The 22,153-nt window shown below is 54.0% G+C and overlaps 1 protein-coding gene across 1 annotated transcript; it reads left to right on the top strand.

Moving 5' to 3' along the window:
* Positions 1-363: 363 nt before the first annotated feature.
* UCK2 (uridine-cytidine kinase 2) lies at positions 364-21,503 on the top strand. Its single transcript, XM_042029712.1, has 7 exons — positions 364-650; positions 10,499-10,658; positions 11,669-11,765; positions 12,599-12,741; positions 16,892-16,989; positions 18,900-18,948; positions 19,453-21,503. The coding sequence occupies exons 1-7, from the start codon at positions 552-554 to the stop codon at positions 19,590-19,592; spliced, it is 786 nt and encodes a 261-aa protein (XP_041885646.1). The 5' UTR covers positions 364-551; the 3' UTR covers positions 19,593-21,503.
* Positions 21,504-22,153: the final 650 nt, after the last annotated feature.

The following is a 22,153-nucleotide window of genomic DNA, read 5'->3' as shown; positions in this document are numbered from 1 at the left end:
TTCTCTGCATATGCTCCAGCCCCTCAATGTCTTTCTTGTCGTGAGGGGCCCAAAACTGAATCCTGTTTTCGAGGTGTGGCCTCACCAGTGTCCAGTACACGGGGACGGTCACTGTCCTGGTCCTGCTGGCCACACTATTGCTGATCTAAGCCAGGATGCCCTTGGCCTTCTTGGCCAGCGTGGGAGACAAATAATGGAGGTTCTTCCGGGGGCTACCGTGGTGTAGTCCCAGCGCTCTGTGGGATGAAGCGGAGTGGTCAGAGGCGAAGGGAGCCGGTGCGGGGACGCAGCAGGGTCCGGCGCACGGCGCGACCGCAGCGCCTTTGTCCGCGGGCGGGCGGGAGGGCGGCGGCGCGGTGCGGGCCCGTGTGGACGCAGTGCCGCCCGCCGGCGGGCTGGGCCGGAGCATGTGCAACTGCGGCAGCACCTGGCAAGGAGCCGCAGCGCCGGGGATGTGAACCAGGCGGGGAGGAAGGCCCTTGACTCATCAGATAAATCCAGCCCCGCACTGCGAGTGAAGGCGGAGGAGGTGCGGCGGCGAGCAGCGGAGGATGGCGGGGGACAGTGAGCAGCGGCTGGAGGAGCAGGGGCAGCCCAGCGGCGGGGAGCCTTTCCTCATCGGCGTTAGCGGCGGCACGGCCAGCGGCAAGGTGCGGAGGGTCGGCGGGGAAGCCCCGCCGGGGCCGGGGAAGCTCTGTGGTGCGGTTCCCCCCACGCCGGGCGCGGCGGCCACATGGCAGCGCGGCGGGTCCGAGCGGCCGCCCCGCCACGTGCGCCGCTCTGCGGCCGGGCCGCGGGCTCGGGGTGGGCGCTGGGGCTGCGAATGGAGCCGGGGCCGGGGATGGAGCCGGGCGGGCTCGCTGGCTGCGCGGGGAAGAATGACCTGGTGGAGGGAGCGCGGCCGCCGAGGCCTCTGCCCGGGCGGCGGCCGGAGCCCCGCGGACACGTGGAGGGGGCTGCGGGGTGGGCGTGGGATTTACTCGCTCCTTCTCTCCGACCGGGAGCTTGTGTCCCTCTGTGTCACCGGCGAGAGGGGGACAGCGGGCAGAGCTGGGGGCTGCGTGGAGCAACGTGGCCCTAGCTCGGCTGGGGTAGAGGCGGCATCCCCCCTCCAGAATCATTCCCGTAGCTGTGGTCAGTGCTTTCCCCGTCCCCGTTCACCTGCACCGACCCTAGGGGCTGCCCACCGCGCAAGGCACCTCGGGGGCAATACAATTTTTTAATTTCCCCCCCACCCCACAATGGTGTCGGTCGTGCATGGGGGTGCCCTTCTCCGCCCAACTTTAGGGTAGCAGGAGCGGGAATTCTGCAGCAAATGCTGACTCACAGCGGCAGGACCTCCTGGCTGCTCTGGCGGGAGGGGCTGGCCCTTGGCAGGGGCAGGTGGGAGCGGAGCGGGGCGAGGGCTGCGGGGACGGGGCAGCCGCCCGCCTGGGCAATGCGGGTGTTTCCGGCAGGCTGCTACACCCAAACTGCAGCGCAGGGCAGCCTTACGGCTTTTCAGCGTTTTATTTCTGTTGTTTCATACAGTGTGTCTGTCTGTATTTGTTTAACCTCGTTAGGTCACTTTCTTTCTTAACAGGAAAAGAAAATTGCTTGCTTTTTTTTTTTTTCTCCTTCTTAAGAGCAGTAAAACCAGCTCTACAGCTCATCAGCGCTCGTATGCAGGGCAGCACATTCTACCTGTGTTTTTAAGAGGCGTTTTGGAGAGGATGAATAGATTTGGAAGTAGCTATACCTGTGAAATATTTCTTGTGAAGGAAACTGAATGTGGGCTGGCACAGGAGAAGGATGAGCCCTAAGTCTCCGGGCTGATCTGTATTTGGAGGGGGATCCCTTTTTCTCTTGAAGAATGGCATAGCCCAACTGCTGTACCTCAGCCCAGTGTTTTAAGCATGTCTCTGAGTACCCTATTGATTCTTGGACTGCTGTTGCTGCTGCAAGGGGGAAAAATCCAGCTATAACAGGAGAGGGATGGTGAGAGAGGATGCAATCTTCTCTAGTGGGAACCAAAGCTGGATTGTTCTTGCAGTACAGCTCCTGGTGACTCAAACATGCTGGGTTTGTCTGTTCTCTGATGTGTGGGTCTGCCTCTCTGTAGTTGTCCCAATAACATCGTGTCTGGTGCTGCTGAACTGTTACGTCCCTGAACACTCTGTCTCAGGCCCACAAGGTAAAAGCAGTGATTGCAGTACAATACACCACAGTGGTTCTCAACTTCAAAGTGAAAATGCTTAAGAGCAGCAGGCTGCCTTAGGAAAAAAATAGGAAAATGGTCCTTTCTAGCAAGGGAGATGTACTAACTAGCTTTTCCTGTCTCTCAGCTTTGATTTTCCCTCCTCCAGTGACTGCTGGCTGCAGAAAAACCTCTGTGCAATGCTGCTCGTTGAAGGGACTCCAGCAGATCGCTACAAAGTTGGTGGGAAAAGGCTGCAAGAAATACGCTAGCAAAAAACCCCAAGTAACAGAAAGAAAGGACCTGGGACTTGTGCCTACAGCCCCTCAGATTCAGGTTTGGTGAAGCTGCAAGTCAGGGGTGTGGGGGGCTGTCCCTCACCTGACTGGTGACAGTGCCCTGTGCCGGGTGCCACAGCACGCTCCAGGAAAGCAGCAGTGGGGCTGATGTGGTTTGCTTAGCTAAGGGCTTGCCTGCAGCCAAAATCTAGTCCAGGCGCTACTGTGCCCATGTGCTGGCTCTGGGTGAAAACTGAATGCTAGCAGGAAAGTAAAGCAGGCACCTTTCCCACTGGGAAAGTGACAAATCCATCTGACTCGCCTTGACACCAATTGAGGGTTGTTGTCGCAACACACCCCTTTGGCAGCACACCAGCCCAAAGATAATGGAGGGAATTTGCCTTCCAAGGCCCCCCCCGCCCCCCCCAGCTCCTCCCACTGCTGCTTTTGGGTCTGACATAGGGATAATAGGCTCCACAGTCCCCTCCATCCCTCTTGCTGTACCAGCACAGTCAGGCTCTGGAAGGATGGGATCGTGTTTCGCAGCTTGCCACAACTTATGTCTTGTGTCCTGTGGTGCCCTGGGGAAGCTGCTGTTGGAAGTGGCTGGCCTTCCCAAAGAGCTGGGGCGTTTTTGGCTGATGTTCCTTAAAGGCAAATCTGTGAGAACTCAAGTTCAAAGGCTGAGTGCTCTTCCCTAGTGAGCAAAAGAGGCTTGAGCAACTTTGGCCACTCAAATAGGGGTAGGATCCTGAGTGCTTTCTTGGGTTTTGGCTCTGGAACGAAATGTGGACTGTGTTGGGAGCACAACTGAGGAGCCACAGAGGTCCTGGGGAGTCTGGGGTGCTGCAGCCTGTGCAAGGGCAGTGCAAGCTGCACGGTGGCTGTTTTGAGTCAGCTCAGCTGGGACAGGATCTTCAAAAAAGCTTGCTGTCCCCTAAAATCCAAGCACTGTGTGGCCTGGGCAAAGGTTGCTGCAGTTTCCTGGGGTGGAGATGAGTTGGCATTAAGACCCCCATCCTGTATCAAACCTGAAGAGGACTGCAGCTGCCTCATTTCCTCAGAGGGATTCCCAAGGCTGGTTGTCGCATTTTTTTTTTTATCCTATCTGTTCTCAAGTGTTCTGCTAGAGTTCTTGTTTCCCTCTTACACCCATGGCCTTTGCGCTAACAGCTTCTTCCCTTGCTCCTGCAAGAGATCCCTGACTACCAAGGGCTCTGCAGCGTACAAGGCAGGCAGCCAGGCTGTGGGCTGGAGGAAAGGTCAGCAAACTGATGGCTGAGATGAGCTGGGAACTGCTGGGATACCTCCTTTAAGTTCTTCTGTGTCCTCACTTCAGCTTAGCTGCTGGGACCTTGCAGCTCTGCCAGCAGTGCTGAAGCAGCTTGCTCCCAGCAGTAGTGGTGGCATCTGGTGCTGGTGTGGCTGCAGGGGTGGGGAGAGCTCTTTAAGCTCAGGCTGAAGCATGAATTGTTGTCCCCATGTGAAGTGAAGTGCTGATTGCTGCCTTCCAACAGGAGCTTGTAAGAAAAGACAGATTTTTAAAGGGCTGATTGCTTTGGTTGGCTGCTCATCCCTCAAATTATAGTGGGAGCTGAATATGGTTGCTGCTGCAGCCCTGTAGTTATATCATTTGGGTCTTGAGTTAGCACATCAAGTTCCCAATGTCTGTTTGAACATACAGCCTCAGAGCTTCCGGCCTGCAGAGCACCAAGATTGCAGCCTGTGTTCAGCCAGGTGTGCTCTTCACTTATTCCACTAGGCACTTTGAACACTGGGAAGGCTGGCTGAGGCTGGAATTGCCCAGCCAGGGTGGAACAGCCAGTGCTGGCCCCCAGGAAAGGAATGGTCTGAGCCGCATGAAGCAGTTCCATCTCTGCGTGGAACTTCTTTTGTGACAGAGCTCTGTTGTCTACCACAGCAAGGGCTGAGGTCCCCCACAGCAGCCTGGGGGTCACTGCCAAAATGTCATCACCTAGATGGCTGGCAAAGAAGCCCAGATGAGATCTGGGAATGTCTCCCCCACAGAAGTGGGACTAACAGGAATTGCAGCCCTGTGCCAGTTCAACTCCATTTCCTGGTGACGTTCATTCATGGCTGGCAGGAGCCCTGCATCACAAGGTCTGACTTGTTCAACACTGGTGTCAACGTGTGCTAGAGACTTGTCAAACTTTCTAGTAGAACGTTGTTTTGTGCCAGCCCCAGTCAGACTGATCCATAGGACATTTTGATGGGTCAGCCGTTTCCTGTTACTGATAGAATATGTGCTCATTGTGGAGCCTGCTTACCAAAGTCCTGTGGGCTCAGCCAGCTCTGGGCTGTGGAGTTTGCAGCATGAGCTCGAGAAAAATATCCTGTGCCTAAAACCAGAGGATTGGGAGGGATTGTGTTAAAGGGTTTGTTTTCCTCCCTGCATGTAATCTGTGTTTAGAGCCTCTGTGTGTGCCTGTTTATGCTCCAGCCTGGGATTGCTGATCACATGCACCGTGTTCCAGGGTGAGTCAATAGAAACCTGGCTATCCCACTCCTGCACTGGTTGGCCTGTGGCTCACAAAGGGAAAGTCAGGGATGGTGAACCTGCCTGGGAATGCTCTGGGTGGAGGCCCTGGCTTTTGGTTCAAGAACAGTAAATTTCCAGTCCCAGTGTTGCCATACATATGTGCTCCCATTAGGACTGGAAAGGATGGTGTGGGTCATGAACTGGCTGTCTGTAGTCACAGGCAGACATTTGATAGATGCTCTGGGACCCTTCCCAGTTTGATGTCTGTTCTGTGTGTCATCCCAGTCCAAGCACTTCCTGGTACTTTATAATTACCATAACCTTCAGGAACAGACCAACATCTGTAACTCGTGTGCTGCAGGAGATAAGCTGGACTTAAGGGCAGCATGCTATAGAGGACAGCAGAGAAATTAAACTAATAAATACAGTTGTTCCTTATGTTTGATCTGAGAGAAAATCCTGTCAGACCACAAAACTGGAGACTGTTTTATCCGCAAAGGTATGATGAGGACACCCCAACCAGGCTGCTGCAGATGCAAAGCCATCGCTAGCTCCTGCCAAGCCTGCTCACAATCAGATCCTGCAGGAAGGGCGTTATGGCAGTGGTGTCCCTGGAGATAACCTCTGGGCTCCTCTCCCAGGTGGGATGTGACTGCTGCAGCCTGTCCTTGTTCCTGGTTGTGTTGTGGGCCAAGGGCATTGCTCTGTTGGGGAGGACTGTCCTCATGAGCAGCAGCTTGGCTTGGGGCGAGCAGCCTGCTGTGGTGGCAGGAGGCTGTGCCTCTTCCCACACTGGAGCCCAGCATGTGCCTCTCCTTTTGTTTGGCACAACCCTTTTCCTTCTCCTGAGGGATCTGACAGCTTCAGTGTTTCTTTAGGGCTGGAATCACTGGATCTGGCTAAGTCATTTTTACTGAGTGTCTCATCTAGAGTCCCTGGGAAAATGGGAGGTCCTCCGTGCAGTTGGAATGGGAACTTGAACATCCCTCTGCAGTGCCAGGTTCCTTGGGGATGGGCAGACTGCTCTCAGCATGTGGGTTTTAGCATATCCACCTGCACAGGGCTTAGGAGTTCCTGCTAGCCCAGGACAGGCCTTGCCTTCCAGGGGCAGAAGCACTGCCACAGCAAACCTGGGGCTGGAAGCATCTGCTGTGCATCTGCTGTGTCCTGCCTGGCCCCTTCTCATGGTGGTTCCTGGTGGTTGACTGTGGCACTGTCCATCAGCTCTCTCCTTAATACCCATCAAAAGTTATAATTCACTGTCTGATCAAAGCTACTCAAGAGGGATTGTGGGATAATCTGCATAATAATGTCAGGGAATTAGTCAACTGCTGAAGAATATCTGAGCAGCTGGCTATAGGCTATGAATGAATGTGACTTAAATATGTAATTAATATGTTCCAAGTAAATGTCAGGGGTAGGCCTCCAAACACCCATCTGTTGAGTTTCTTCCCCTGTGTACCACCTCTCTCCTTTTGGAAAAATATGTTGGATTTCTTTCCCAGGTACCCTCTGCATCTTCCCAGCAGAATAAAGCTGTACTTCTTCCTTGAACACTGGCTGTTTGTGTGCTTGGTTCAGAGGAGGAGTCCTGCAAGGGGAGCTGCAGCCACTTCTCTTTGGGAATAACCTCTTGCTTGCGTGGTACTGTGCTGATACCTTCCTCTCCACAAGCTGTGAGGTGTGGGTTGGTTTGCACAGCTTTCCCAGGGAGTAGCTCAAGCACAAAGCCTGGGGGAGTGCAGCTCCGGGGGTTTGCTCCAACCTGGAGCTGAGTTCCCCTCACTGCAGTGTGGGGGAAGTCATGACCAATGGCAGGAGCCAGGGTCCCTCCCTGCCTGCATGCTTGGAAAGTCCTGCTTCAGTTCCATGTGGCTACCATGGGAAAGGCCTGCTTGGCAACCATGGAGGCTCAGAGGCTGCTGGGTCCTGGCTATATTTAGTTTCAACCAAGTTCTGGAGGAGGGGAAGACTTTTGCTTGAGAAAGCATTCTGTTGCTGGGAGTTCGCTGCAGCTCACCGTCAGTGTTCACTTTGGTTTGTGGCAAGGCATGCATGGATTAGGTGGATATGGAGAAGAGGCTGAGCAGAGACAAGGAGCTCTGGCACAGCTCTCATATTCTTCCAGATGAGTTGTGTCATGTAAGGCATAGCTAGTAATGGGGCTCAAATCCTAGAGCTTGTGTACTGGGATCACATCACCTTTCTCAAATCATCCTCTGTGCTCCTGGGTTTCTTGTCGAAGAAACAATTGTCTTCTTCCCTGGGAGAAGCAGTTAGGAATTGGCAAAAGAAGGAATCTGAGCCCAGGCTGCCCCTTCAAGTGGGTGCTAAGTGCATGTTGTCAGCATGTGTCCCCTGCATCCAGACTGGTGCACATAGGCACAGTACTTTGGAGTCATGCTCTGTTCTTGCTCTTACTGGACATCCGTGGTCTCCCCAAAACCTCGCTGTGCTAATTTCCAGTTATTTGTGGCTCTTTCACAGTCACACATATATGCTGTGCTGCTTTGGGAGAAAAGGGTTTAAGCAGGGAATATGTCATTTATTTGGGGGGACACTTCCTGAGGCTGGGAGTTTCTGTTCCCATTGTGTTGGGGAGTTTCCAAGCTCTGTCTTTCTGGTTTTTCTTCCTTCTTGACAGTGGGTGTTTATCAACCAAGGGCAAAAACTGCCTGTCCAGCTGTAGGAGTTGTTCAGATTGGCATCAGGGACTGCCCCTCGTGAGACATTGTTTCTATCACAAATGATAGTGGGAAAAGGAAAAACCTTCTCTTGGACCTTGCTGAGGTTCACTGCCCTACTAAGGGAAGCTGAACACAGCCCTGGAATGGGCTAAGGCAAGCTGAACATGCCCTGTCCCCATGTTCTGCTGCACTTAATGCAGGTATAATATGTGAGCAGTGCCTGGCCCACACCTGCAGGACCAAGGTGACATGTGTGTCTCTTCCCAGAGCTGGGAGGTGACATCCCTGCTCACCCAGGCAGTATGGTATGCTGAAACTGAGATTGGTCCTCAGAGCAGGATGTCCTTGTGGTTGTCTTTCTTCACTACTTTTGCCAGCTCTCCAGAGCCCACCAGGGAAAAGGGAGAGTCCATAGTGTCTGCCAGGTTGCTTTTTCCAAGAGGTGCCATCTGCCCCAGAGCCCTGGATGGCAAATGCAGCTGGGATACAATCTGTTCCTCATCTAGAAACCTGGAGGGGAGGACGTGTTCCTGTCTCCAGCTGTGCTTTGGGGTACTTTCTCCTTGGGCTTTTTTTCACTAGCAGGTGTCTCAAATTGTGAGGTGTGGAGCTAGAGGGTGATTTTCAGAGCTGGTGGAGGCTCTTCTCCACCTTCCAGAATCCATAGACCCGGGATTAGTGTGCATAAGGCAGAAGGAAGACTGGCACCATTTGTCTGATGCTCTCAAATGATTTTACTGCCAATACACATGCTGACGTCCAAGGGGAGAGTGAATGCAAATCCCTGGGTTGCTTCACTGATCCAAAGGAAAGGAGTCCCTCCCCTGGGCTGGGGAAAGCAGCTTCTGGTGCAAATCCACGTGGAACCTGGGGACCTGCCTGGGTGGCTGTGCTGAAAGGTGGTTTATTCTTAATGGCAAAGGGCCTGGGAAGTTTGGTGTCCTCAGCAGCTGTGGCCAAGGCTGAACCCTGCTGTGCTGTGTCCTGTTGCTGCACGGCAAAGTGGTGTCTGGGAGTGAGTGGGCAGGAAAAGTGGAGGAGAGGCACTGAACACACCCTGGTTTTGCAAAACTTATGGGATACAGCTGGATAAGCTGTAGGGCTGATGCAGGCCAGAGAAGGATGTGGGGAGTGGGAGAACAGAGGAAATGGAGAGTGGGCTCTGGCTTTGTCTGCATGTGCCAAAGGGCAAGTGACTGGAACGGACTTGCAGGGCTTTGTTCTGGGTGGGAGCACCTTGCTGCAGGGCAGGGCTGCCAGCATGGCTCAGAAAGCACGACTTGCCAGCTGGGAGAGGCAGGAGAAGAAGGTGGGATGCTCAGGACACCCCATCCCTGACCCAAAACCTAAATTGGTGCCCAGGCCAGCCTAGGGTGCTGTGGGTGAGCTGGAGCCAGTTCTCTCTGCAGCAGAGCTGTGTGTGAGCTTCTCCAGCCAGGCTGGGGATGACTCACAGCCCAGTGGTCACAGCCAAGTCAGGTCAGCCTGGCCTGGAGGGAAGAGATGGTCTCTGGAGACAGAAATACTGTCAAATCTTCCAGCTTCTCAGGCAAACAGCCTTGCCCTCTGCCTGCTGGGCTGACCTCCTCTGCCGGGCATGCATTCCCCTCCCTGTTCCCTCTCACCAGTGCTGTCTTCAGCTCTGCAGCTGGAGGTTGGCAACCAAGTATGGAACAGATGGTTGAGCCATCCAGGAGGTGGGAGCATGGAAAGAGCCACTGGTAGGCTGGGGTAGGGAGGTTGGGGCAAGCATGCCCCTCTTTGCAAGGCAGAGGGCTCAGCAGAGCATTTGTGGTGTCCGGGGCCAGGAGCAGCTCAGCGGGGCATTTGCAGCCAGTGTGATTCCCTTGAGTCAGAGCAGCTCACTTTGGCACCAGGAACAGCTGCTTTGCCCCAAGCAGTAGATGCCATGGGGCAGGAGCAGAGCACTCCCCAGCTGGCCTGGCCTTGGCTCTCACTGGTTGGGGCAGTGCTGGCTGCCAGGCAGTGGTACAGTTACCACCAGTGCATTGCACAGTAGCCAAGGACTCCTGTGACTAAGGAGAAGGGACTGGAGCAGGCTTTGGGATTTGTCCCCCAAGCTGTGCTCTGGGTCATGTTGCAATGGCAGCCACACAGCCGGTGCCAGCAGAGCTGGTGCCTGCCACCCTCTCCCAGCCTGCTCCATGTGGAGTGCGAGGTGCCTGGTCCCTGTGCCAGCAGCATTCAGCAGCCAGGGCCACGTGGCTCCTCAGCCACTGACCCTGAGCCTTGCTGTGCCAACAGGTACCAGGATATGCTTGCTCCTCCCAGCCCTGGCAGCTGTGGCAGAGATCCCTGATAAAGTCCCAAGGCTCTCTTCTTCATGTCTTCTCATCCTGGGCTTTGTTTGCTCTTCTCTGAGGACTCTCTCATGCTGTGGTGGGGTTTCTGTACTGGACCAGAGCGGGGGGAACCAAGGCTGCTTTCTCAGGGGGAAGGCTCAGCCCTAGTGCCCCATGCAGCTCTGCTCCACAGGGAGCTGCCTGGCAGGCTGGATGGAGTGCCTGGGGCCCCTGGGCATGTGGCTGAACCCAGGCAGGAGCCAACTGTTTCTCTGCTGCCACTTCTGCCTAGAATAGGAACTGTGGGCAGGCTATAGGAGCAGAGGAGAGGGTGGCAGGCAGCAAATTTGGTGCAGCTGTCACACTAAAGGGTACCATGGGGATGCCTCTGGAGCACTTTTCCCTCAGTGGCTTTGGGCTGTGCCTTTGGGAAAACCACAGACTCTTGGCTAGAGGTCCAGCAAGCAGGAGTGGATGTTACCTGGGGACATCCTCCCTGTGCCACTTAGATGTAACTTGCTGCTTATGTGCCTCCTTTGCTATTCCTTTCCCAGTCATCAGTGTGCTCCAAGATTGTCCAGCTGCTGGGCCAGAACGAGGTGGACTATCGACAGAAGCAGGTGGTGATCGTGAGCCAAGACAGCTTCTACCGGGTGCTCACCTCAGAGCAGAAATCCAAAGCACTCAAAGGCCAGTTCAATTTTGACCACCCAGGTGAATGGAGAACAGCACTGGGGCTGCCATGCACTGTGGGGAGAGGGCTGGAGCGGGATCCCCAGCTCCAGCAGCAAAGAGCCTGCATGGACACTGGGGCTCTGAGTCCACATGGGACAGGAGTGGGTGGCTTACTTAAGCTCTTGTGGAGCTGGATGCATCCCTGGCAGGGTGGACCACCTGTGTCCCCCCCATCTCTCTTGGGAAAGAAATGGGGTGGAGTGTCTGGAATGAGAAAGAGCAAGTTATAAACCCTCAAACTCCTTAAGACCCTCCTCTTCCTGCAAAAACATCCCCCAGTTTGAACACAGTTTTCATAGAATCATCAAATAGTTTGTGTTAGAAGGAACTTTAAAAGTCATCTTGCCCCAACACCCTTCACTAGAGCAAGCTGCAAAGGAACGAATTGGTTTTTGGTGCAGCTGAGGCCCAGAGAGATCTGGCCTGGCAGAGTCCCTGGAGCCAGCAGCTTTGTGTTCCTCCTTCAAGGAGGGAGCCAGCTGTGCAGCTGCTCTGCAAAGCCTTCCACCAAGGAGACCCTGCCCTGTTACTACAACAGGGGCTCTTTGAACCATCTCCAGGCTTGATGGGGAAATTCCAGAGCTGCTGTCCCTTCATCCCCATGAGGACAATGGCCAGAGGCAGTAAGCACTGAGCAAACAGAGCCTTCTCTGTCTGGCAGGTCAGTGCTGGAACACTGCTCCAGTCTCTCCAAGGGCTGGAGCCCTGGAGGAGATGCCTTCCTGTGCCTGGGCTGTCAGCACTGCTGTACAAGGACAGTATTGATCTCTGCAGGTCACATCCCAGGCTGCTGCAGAGCCATGGAGCCCTGTGGCTCCAGGAGAGCTGGGCCTTCCCTCATCCCTGGGGAGGTGCAGGGCTTTCCTCCAAAGTCTGTGCTGTCTTTCCCCAGTGCGAGGTGCCCATGACTCTGGCTTGGGTGAAGCTCAGCATCTGGTGGGTGGAAGAGGTTGCAAAGCTGCCTCGGGTAACATTTCCTCTCTCCTCAGATGCCTTTGACAACGAGCTGATCGTGAAAACACTCAAAGAGATCACAGAAGGGAAGACGGTCCAGATTCCTGTCTATGACTTTGTCTCCCACTCCAGGTCTAACAGCCGCTCCTGCCTTGCCATGCCTCTGCTGATGCCCTGTGGCACCACACACAGCCCTGCCCTCCCCAAACTCCTGCCCTCTGCTTGGGTGCCTAACCTGCCGGCACAAAGTTTCCATCCTAACTCCTCCAGCCCCTGGGTTAGGGCATCCCAGGCAGATACAGGCACAGGCTAAGGGTCTGGAAAGCTGCGTAGCCATGCACTGACATCCAGCAACATCCAGGCATCAGCACAGTGGTGTTACGACCCCCCTTCTCTTCCCCCATCCATGCCTTCTCTCCTCATAAACTCAGTGTTTGCAGCTTTAACAAGTACTCCAGCCTCAAACACCCAGCCAGGAAAGGGGGAGGACAACAGTTCTGGCTCCTGTAACACTCCCCTTGCATGTGTTCAGCTTGTTTTTGCATGCCTGTGTTGATTGTGGATGGTGTGGCTCTGCTCTGTTTCCCACAAAAGCACTATGCTGTCAGGGAAGTGTTGCCTGGTTCCCAGGGAAGCAGAGCTGGCTGTACAGGTTGCTGTGCATAGGCTTTGCTGGGCTTTCTGGCTTGGCACATAACACTTGTGAGCAGCAGCAGCTGGCCGAGGTAGGGGGAGAAGGACTAGTGTGCTTCCGGCTTTGCTGTTTATCCTTCCAGGAAGCGTACGTATGCCTTGGATTCCCTTCACAGTGGTGGGGTAGGTCTGCCCTCTCCTTGGTCACCCCCCTGGTGCAGCAGTGGTGTCCCAGGGTTGGAGCAGTGCTTAGGAGCACTGCTGTTTCCCCTCACCTCTCTTTTGTTCCCCACCTTCCCCCAACCCATTTTGACTGTGCTTCCCCCTGCCAGGAAAGAGGAGACGGTGACCGTGTACCCAGCTGACGTGGTACTCTTCGAAGGCATTCTGGCCTTCTACAGCCAGGAGGTGCGGGATCTCTTCCGCATGAAGCTCTTCGTGGACACGGATGCAGACACCCGACTGTCCCGCAGAGGTGAGGCAGGGACAGAAATACCCCTTAACTGATCTGGGCGGGTGGTCACAGAGGCAGGTGATGGTGACCAGGGCAGAACTGGAGTTGGCACAAAGCTATGAAGAGCTGGAGACCTTTTCCTCTGCAGTGCAGTGTCACTAGGGCAGCTTGTGGCAGTGGGAGAGCACCTGGCTCTGTTTCTCTTGGGATTCAGTGGGATTTTTGCTGCCTTGGCTGGGATTCCTCCTTTGATATACGCAGCAGTGTGACTACTGAGCATGCCGTGTCCTTGTGTGGCTCCGTAGCACCAGCCCAGTGCCAGCAGCTGAGCAGCAGCTGCTGCGAGTCAGCAGATGCCAGCAGGGAAGGGTGCCGTGGGCAGGGCAAAGCATCTGGACGGTTCAGTCAGGAGGCAGTGCCTGATAGATCCATGCAGCACCTGGGGTCTGGATGTGCTCTGAGGATGGCATTTGGGCCGTGGTGTCCACCGTGGGTGGTGTAGATGGGAAGTCTGGCTGTATGTTTGTGCAACCCAGTGTGGAGCCTTTATGTGGCAGCTGGTGCTGGGGTGATGGTTTGGGGGCAAAGAGCCCTAGAAACTAGAGTATCCCTCTAGGACTCCCCGTGTCCTGCTGGCTTGGCTGTGGGTTGCCAGCTGACATGGGAGGGACATCCACTTTGCATGGCCTGCATGACTTGAGATGACCTTCATTTCAAAGAGTGGGGTCACTGATATAGCACCTCCTGGGTGACTAAAAAACCATTTGGGGACTCTTGGGGCAGAATTCACTTCTGTCTGAACTATTCCTACTCCTGCCTGGCTCTGACAGGCTCCAGAGGGTGCCTGGGGATGCAGAAGATGACTTAGAGGAGCAGTTCCTTCCAGAGCTCTGTGCTGTGACGAGGGGAGTGCGTCTCAGTGCTTCAGTCTGGGACCGTTGTGTGCATGGGACTGTTCCACTCTGCAGTGGAGCTGGTCTTGCCTGTGCTCCTGCTGTCAGATACATCCAGAGCCTCCTCAGCTGCTGGGATGTCATCAGCACTGATTAACATCTCCTTTTTACGAATTCCTCTTGACCCTACCCACTGTTCTTGCATGACTCATCCAGGGAGGTGACAGCACAGTCATTGCAGGGAGATGTATTAGCAGGTCACAGATATGCACTTGCAGGATCCCAAAATGTGAGCCCTAATCCCTTAAACTGTGCTGTGCAAGAGCTCGGGGCCACACCTGGCCACAGGGTAGGACACTGTCATGGTGTGACCCCAGCCAGCAACTCAGCCCCATGCAGCTCCTTGTTCAACCTCCCCTGGTGGGAGAGAATCAGAAGGGTAAGAGTGAGAAAACTTGTGGGTTGAGACAAAGACAGTTTAATAAGTAAAGCAGAAGCACAAGCCAAGCAAAATGAGGAATTTTTCACCACTTCCCATGGGCAGGCAGGTGTTCAGCCATCCCCAGGAAAGCAGGGCTCCATCGTGTGTAATGGTTCATTCACTTTGAATGTCTTGCCTTCCTCCTTCTTCCCCCAGCTTTATATCATGTATATGGTATGGAACATCCCTTGGGTCAGTTGGGGTCAGCTGTCCCAGCTGTGTCCCCTCCCCCCACTGGTGGGGTGGGGTGAGGAGCAGCAAAGGCCTTGGATCTGTGGAAGCACTGCTCAGCAATAACAAAAACATCCCTGTGTTATCAATGCTGTTTTTAGCACAACTCCAAAACACAGCCCCATACCAGCCACTGTGAAGAAAATTAACTCTATTAATAAACTCCCAACCAAATCCAGCACATTCTCCACCCCTTATTCCAAACCACTTAAATGATGCTCAGGTCCCACACCATCCAGTACATTCTCATTACCCACCACTCCTCTTCCCATGCTTTGGTGTAACACACATATATCAAGCCCCTATTTTATGGACCACCCCAGCAACACATCCTCCAAGTGTCCACTGAATTAATTTAATCCCTGACTTTGGACTCCATCTGTTCTGGTGGTCATTCTGGACAGGAGAAGCAGGTGGGGAGGGTGGAGTTTTTGGGTCACTGCTCACCCCACTGCTCACTCACACTGCTTCTTGTAAGGCTTGTACTTCTCCCACCCACCATCAATCACTTGCAAAAGGGCAGCTTTGCTGATTGCTGTGCTGTTGTCCCCTAGTAACTGCAGCTCATTGTTCTGCTGATAGGAATCTGGCCATTTCCCTGCCATCAGCAGTTGGTAGGACCACTGGAGCACCAAATGTGTTTACTGTATGTCTGCCTGTCCTTTCTGGGAAAGCAGAGCCTGTGTATGAGGTGCCAAAGGTATAATAATGTCCCTGGAGCATAGCTGGAGGCAGCTCTTATTAAAAGTTGGGATCTTGCATTGTGATGTGGCCCTGAGTCATCTTTCCATAGACGAAGTCCTAAAGGGTGGCACCAATTGGGTTTTCAGCTAGGCAGCAGCAGGAGATGAGGTTCCTGGAAATGCAGCTGACAGCTGAGTTAATCAGTAGTGCTGGGGTTCAGTATGTGCAACTCACACTGTACCCATCTCAGCACCTCTCCCCAGAAATTGTGCTAGCAGAGTGCAAGGGGCAAGGTCTGCCAGGTATCTCAAACAGGCATCCATGGGGATCAGGGACCTGATTCTGGCTAAGGTCCCTTGCTGCCCTGTCCTTGGCTGGTTTCCCTAAAACAGAGACCAGGTCCAGTGTCACATGCATGTTTTGGGTCCAGTTTGAATCTGGACCCGCTGGCTTCAAAGGGGTACCGATCTGTCCTTGGGATATTTGCCTGCCCTGTAAGCAATCCCTCTGGATAGGGTGTGCAGTCTTAGCCTGGGCTGTTGGGACCTGCTGCTTTGGGGGCAGGTACAAGACAGCAGGTGTTTGACTTGTGTTCGTGTGGGGGGTGATTGTGCTGCTGTGGTGTGCCCTGGGAAGAGGCAGGAGAGCTTTGCCCTGTCAAACCTAGCCCCCGCACAGCTCACAGGCCTCCTGCACCCTGAAGTGGCCAACAAATAAGGTGTGGGACTTGGGAAACAAAAGTGTTTTAGTTTTCTTGCCTCTTTGTCTGTATTGTTTGAGCTGGGGCTCACTCCTGCTCTCTGGAGAAGCTGGCTAGAGCAGCCTGGTTCCTGGAGCTGGCACCCATCCTGCTGCCAGCCCTTTTCCCCCATCACTTCCCCCATGCAGGGCTGTGAAAGGCCATGCTGTGAAGCTGCTGGCTGAGGGCAAACAGAGCCATGGGGACAGTGCCAGACCAGCAGTGTCCTGGCCCCAAGAGCACACGGGCAGTGGCTGCTGAGCAGGTCACGCAGGCTGGTAGTGCCATGCCTTGGCTCTGCCTGGGACATGGGGGAAGGTTCACTCCAAACCCAGTGGCAGGTACTTACATGCTGGGGAAAAGCCAGCAGCCCCTTGGGAACAGCCGAGAGCCATCTGCTCAGCCGCAGGGCTATTTTGGCTCTTCCCCACGGATTGAATTCCTGCTGAACTGGGGCACTTGTCCGCACTGAAGTGGCTTCAGACTGGAGATGGCACTAGCCCAAATAACTTATGCAAACAGGGTGAAAGGCCTGAGTGACAGAACAAGCAGGAGGCCAGTTTGCTCTCCTGCCTCCAGGCTTCCTCCTGAGCTGACCTGCCCCAAGCACCCCATCAGCCTCTGGTTCACCTGCTCGGCTGGGGACAGCACAAGGAGCCTGGCAGAGCTGTGCAGGTGGGTGGGTTTTACTCTCCTCACCTCTACAGACCTGAGTTAAACTGTGCCTTAATGTGTGTGTGTGGGTGAACCCCACTGCTTTGGGCACCTCTGCACTGGGATGACTGAGAGAATACCCAGTCAGGCAGGACAAAGTGACAGGAGAGAGGCAAAGGCTGAGGCTGGGAACACTCAGGACTGAGCTGGCACTGGTTACAGCTGGAATGCGCATGCAGAGCTGAGAAGGGTGGGAGGCCAAGAAAAGCCTTTGGTCAGGTCAGCCAGCTCTTGGCTCCCACAAAAACTTGGAAGCAGGTTAAAAGCATACACTGGGCTGGGATGTGCTCGGACATACGGGCAGCAGCTTCCAGGAATGGCGATCTCAGACAGAATATCTGGGTGACTGGCCAAAGGCTGTACTGAAGGGAAAGGGGGTGGAGAGATTTGTGCCTCAGCTCCTGACTGTGCCTTACATCTTCCCGTCAGTGCTACGAGACATCAGTGAGCGAGGCCGGGACCTGGAGCAGATCCTATCTCAGTACATCACCTTCGTCAAGCCCGCCTTCGAGGAGTTCTGCTTGCCGGTAAGTCAGAGGAGTGACACCTATGTGAGTGCTGAAAGTGCCTCGTCTCCTCAGAGAGGAGCACTATGTGCCCAGAGCTCAGATCAGCCTTCGGTGCCTTTCTCCCTCCCTGCAGGCTCTGGCCAAGGCAGGGGTGCCAGTGCTGGCCGGGGCAGAATGTGATGGGGACTATTTATACAGCCACTGCCTTCCTGGTGAGATCATCCTTCCCTTCTGGAAGGCAGCATGGCCAGAGAAATTCCTCCCTGTGCAGGGGCTGACAAACCACTGGGCAGCTCAGCCTGGGAGGGAAGATCCTTGGCTGTATTAAGCTGGGGAATGGGAGGTGGCTGCTCCCAGGCAGTGTTTGCTGTGTCTGCCTTTTGGGCTGTCCTGCCTGTCCTTTTCACCCTGCAGTGCTGCTGGCTTCATGCCTGGGAGAGCAAGGAAGCTTCTTCCTTCTCTCTGTGGAGTGGGATGTGGCCTTGCAGGTTGTATTTCGTGGCTGGTGATTGGCCAGGGTGGAGAAAGGCCTGCCTGGAGAAAGGAAGGTCCTTCAGGAGCTGGTAACAGAGGCAAGGCTCCCTGGCAGACAGGGGCTGTGTATGTGGGAATCTACTGCAGTCTTGCAGATGTGCATGGAAATAGCACGTTTGCAGGATCAGCCACTGTACACCTTTCCTGGCTCTCATGGAGAGGAGCCTGTGCCTTGGTTCTCAAGGCTTTTCAAGCAGATGTGGTAGTCACACGAGGAATTTTTTTTATTCTGGAGGAAGTGAACCAGCAGAGTCCTGAAACCTGGGAACTGCTGGCCAGCACCACAGGTAGGAGTGAAACTGTGCCTCCCACCTTAGGAGAATTCCTATGCTGGTCTATCTGGTCAGCTCTGACCTTTTCCTTAAGAGGGATTGATTCTGTGCTACAAGATATTTTCCTGGCTTTTGCATGGCTCCCTTTTTTCAGTCTCACTAAATTGTGGCCCTGGAGACCAATTCCTAAGTCCAGAAAGGCTTTTCCTGAGAGGCAGGCCCAGCTTGCAAGGCTCCTCTTCTTGCAAATTCCTAGCAAGATAAATCCAGTTTTTCAAAGCAGCAGACGCTGCATCAGGCTCTTCTGATGAAGAGTCTGTAGGAGAATGAAGTGTGAAACAAGGAGGGCACAAAACTGCCTTGTTTCTATCCACAGCTTTGCAATGGTCTGCTCTCGCTTCCAACCTGGTGGTTGGCTCTGCTGCAGAGCAACTGCAAGCTCAGCACCCACTGTTGCTGTTATTTGACTCCTAAAGCAGCTCTGGGCCAAGTGGTCCAGTACTGAAATGGTCTGGCATATCCTGGTGATTTTTGATATGTCTGGAAGCCCTTGGAGGTGTCATGTGACATCCATCACCGCATCTGGCTTGGTGGAGCTTGGCTGTCAGCTGTAAAATTGACACAAATGGGGAGGAAACTGAGACTGGCACCTACAGGTGAAACTAGGACGGGACTGGTGTCCTGAATCACATCTTCTTTGCAAGTGATATGGTAGGGAGTTCTCCCCTCTTCCCAGGTAGATTTTGTGGCTGCGCTTAGGCGCACCAACTCGTGCTGTTGTAGCAAGTCTGGATGGATTCAGGAGGAAGGGTTTTCCCAAGAGCATCAGCTGCTGGAGTCTTGTGATTATGAGGGTTCTTAATTGCAGGTTTTGTTTGGGTGCCTCTTACTGGCTTCTGTATGAGCTCATGAAAATGGAATCAGGACACGAAGCATGGCCCTTGAAACATGGAGCAGAACACAAATAAGACCACCCAAAATGTATTATCAGCAATGACATACCTCCTAGTGGGTTTGGGTTTGGCAAGGGGAGGGCAAGGACCTGGCCCAGGGAGCAGGGACAATGCCCCAGCCTGGTGTATCTCCACTTTCCCTGTAACACAGTGCTCTCTCTCCTTCCAGACCAAAAAATATGCTGATGTGATCATTCCCAGAGGAGCAGATAATGAAGGTAAGGACCCAGACCCTGCTGTTCTGACCTGGCAGCCAGCTTTGGGCAGCCAGCTGTCGCAGTAGAGTTAGGTTGGAGGTAGCAGGACCTGCCACAGAGGGGACTCAGGCCACTGCCACCCGAGAGAGGGCTGTTACCACAAGTGTGCTAAGATGGGCCTGTTCCCTTTGGTCCTGCTTGGAGCATTAGTGACTAGGAGTTTGTGTTCCTCTGATCTGTTGGCCTGAGAGCCCATCTATGTGCACTGCCTCCAGGCAAACTCTTGGTTCATCCCACACAAAAGGGATTGTGCAACTGGGACAGCCAGGTCTCCACCTGGCTGCAGTCAGCCTCACCATGCTGGCTTGAGGGGTAGAGGGATCAGGTCCCAGGGGGGCAACTGCTTCCAGCAAGATTGGGATAGGAAGGGAGACCAGTGGGAGGGACAGCAGGGGCACCAGCTCTGCCTTGACTCTGGTTGATTTGCAGTGATCCTAACATCGTCTCTCCCCCTTCTACTCACAGTGGCCATAAACCTGATAGTGCAGCACATCCAGGACATTCTTAACGGAGGACTCAGCAAACGCCAGAGCAACGGGTACCTGAATGGCTACACTCCCCCGCGCCAGCGACAGCCCTCAGAGTCCAGCAGCCGGCCCCACTGACCCAGGCAGAGGCGTGAGGCCACGGCCAGGCCGCTGGGCACTGCCACGGCCCCTCTGTACATACTGTCCACTCATTCCCCCCTTATCTATTTAAGAAACCAGATGGAGACGAATGCCTTTAATTTTGTATGTTCGAATTGCCGAATGAGAAGCAGCCAGTTGCTCAGGAGCCTGGACTACCCTCAGCTCCCGGCCTTGCTCAATAACTCCTCCAGCATGGAACTGGCTATAAATCTCTATAAATATAGAATTGCTCTATTTTTGTGTAAATGCAGAATAACGTAAAATTACTTGCCGTAAGGTATTTGCCAGGCTCAGTATTGCTGGGAGGGACTGGGAAAGGGGGTCCTGAGAGGTGATGGTGTCAGGATCTTCACCTCAAAGGTGGTAAAGAAGGAAGAGCATTCAACAGCTGCTTTAGTATCACTGTGGTGTCCATCCTGGGGAAGGGCAGTGGCAGCTTGAGTGTGGGCTGAGTGTTACACCTGGGCTGGGATTGTCTCTTCCTGCCATTGTTTTCAGGTCTGAGCAGCCTGGTTTTGGCTGGCAGGTGCTGCACAATGCCTCTGGCAGCTGGGAGAATGATGTGGAGTATCTCCCCCTGACTCTCTGCAGCTCCAGGTCTCAGCCTTTAAACAGCATGCCATTCTGTGCCTGACACTCCTTCCCACCACAGGTGTGGGGCTGCCGTCACACCCTCCAGTGAGGACCTGGAAGGTGGTGCTGGGTATGTGGCCATGTAAACACGGCCTTTTTAGCAGTCTCAATGCCTGGCTTGTGTGGGGGCAGCACACGGATGGATACCTTTAGCCTCTCTGGAGCTTGGTGGCCATGTCTGGTGGCACTGTTAGTTGACCCTGGGCTGACCTGCCTGGAGGTTGGCTTGCAGGTCAGAGGTGTGTCTCATTCCTCACTTGGATTGGTTTTGCTCTTGTATGCGGGATTTTGGGATGAGGTATGGTTACAGGAGAACCAGCCTCTTCTAAAAGAAAGGGGCAGTGGCTGATAAAAGGCAGCTGCTGAGCTGCCTGTCTGAAGGGCTCAGTAGTGAGTGGTCCCTGGGCTGCCTCACATCCCCATGTGGGACATCCACAGGTCCCATCTGGGTAGTGTGAAACTGGGTGCCCAGCAGTCCTCTGCTCCCTGTTTTCAGAGCATGCTCTTGCCTGTCCTGTGTCCCTTTCACTGTCCTGGAGGAGGACAGTGTCCCAAGGGCTGGCCAGGCAGTGCTCTTCCTTGCCTAGGGTGAGACTTAGTCTCCCCATACCTGGTAGTGCTACAACAGCTGTGTCCAGAGATGCCTGGTGGTGTTAGGGATGCCCGGAGAGGCTCCCTGCAGGGTGGGGCAGTTTGGCTGGGGCAGGAGCTTGGTGGGAGCCAGTGGGAGGGGGTTTGGTGGGATGGTAGCTAGGAAAGATCCTTTGACCGGTGCTGCTAAGACTGACTTGCACTGCCAAACCCAAAATTTCACAGACATCCCACAAAGCCTGGAGCAGGGACCCTTAGCCTTGCTCCCTCATGGTTTTTCCAGTCTTTCCAGAGCATTGGTTTTGCTCTGTGGTTAAGGGTTTAACGGACCATGCTCCATTGCTCTCCAGTCTGATGTAAGCTGGGACAAGCTTTCGTCTTTGAGAGAGCAAGAAAGGATACACCTCCCCGCAGTGACTGCTGCTGGGACAGACTCATTCCTTCTTGCTCTGTGATGAGGCAGTCTTTTATCCCCCTCCCTGTCTGCCAGCATTCCTCCAGGCATGTCGGCTTTGCCATGACCAAGGGCTGGCACTGCCTAATTCTATGTAGGTAAGAGGGACCAAAGCCCTGCAGAACTGGTGAGGCTTCTCAGAGCTTATGCAGAAGACAAGATAAAATATTGACCTCCTCTCCCTGGTGAATAAAGACAGAATAAATGGATGCTGGTGTTGTCTCCTGTTTGGTGCTGCATGGTGCTGGTTGCAGTCCCAGGATGGAAGCAGACTTGGCCAATCTTGACTTAGTTTTGCAAGTCTAAGCCAGACCTGGAGCAAAGCTGCTGGCACAGATCCGTGCTTTGGTGAGGAAGGAGGCAGCAGCTCTGGCTTTTGGCTGATCTCCCCCACTGTAAGGCCCAAAAAACTCACTTGACAAGGCTTTTAAAAGGGCTGTTGGTTGTTTGTGTGCTCTGCATTAGATGCGCAGGAGAAATACTGACAAGAAAATCTTGAGAGGTCAAAACAACCAAAAAGACCTTACTGGCAAATTTAGAAAATCAAAGAACTTAGGCAAAAGGTTTAGAGCAGCACTCAGTCAACATAAAACACTTACCAGAGCATTGAATTGGCCCATTCAACTTTGCAAACTTTAAGCTCATTTCATTTCAAGTTATTAATGAATTCCAAGAGGGAATTGTAGAAAGAAGAAAGAAAGAAAAGATATAGAAAAGGACACATACAGTTACCCACACCCTGGGTTCCAGGGTGTTTGATCTGATAGATTCTCCGAGAGGAGGTAGGGTCAAGACCTGTGCTCACCTCGAGTTCAGCTCAAGTTCAGGCTCCTTAGCCTTCCTGGGCCTTTGCCCCAGG

Source organism: Corvus kubaryi, unplaced genomic scaffold (assembly GCF_017639235.1).
Source record: "Corvus kubaryi isolate FWS band 111438036 unplaced genomic scaffold, C.kubaryi_AGA036_p1.0 37334, whole genome shotgun sequence".
Lineage (NCBI taxonomy): Eukaryota > Metazoa > Chordata > Aves > Passeriformes > Corvidae > Corvus > Corvus kubaryi.
Note: the sequence above shows the minus strand (reverse complement) of the source record. Positions and strands in the feature narration are given on the sequence as shown.

Excerpts from the sequence above, each read along its gene's own strand:
- UCK2 (XM_042029712.1), top strand. The coding sequence starts at position 552 with ATGGCGGGGGACAGTGAGCAGCGGCTGGAGGAGCAGGGGCAGCCCAGC. Across the intron at positions 651-10,498 it reads GCGGCACGGCCAGCGGCAAG|TCATCAGTGTGCTCCAAGAT; the intron begins GTGCGGAGGGTC and ends TTCCTTTCCCAG. Across the intron at positions 16,990-18,899 it reads TCGAGGAGTTCTGCTTGCCG|ACCAAAAAATATGCTGATGT; the intron begins GTAAGTCAGAGG and ends CTCTCCTTCCAG.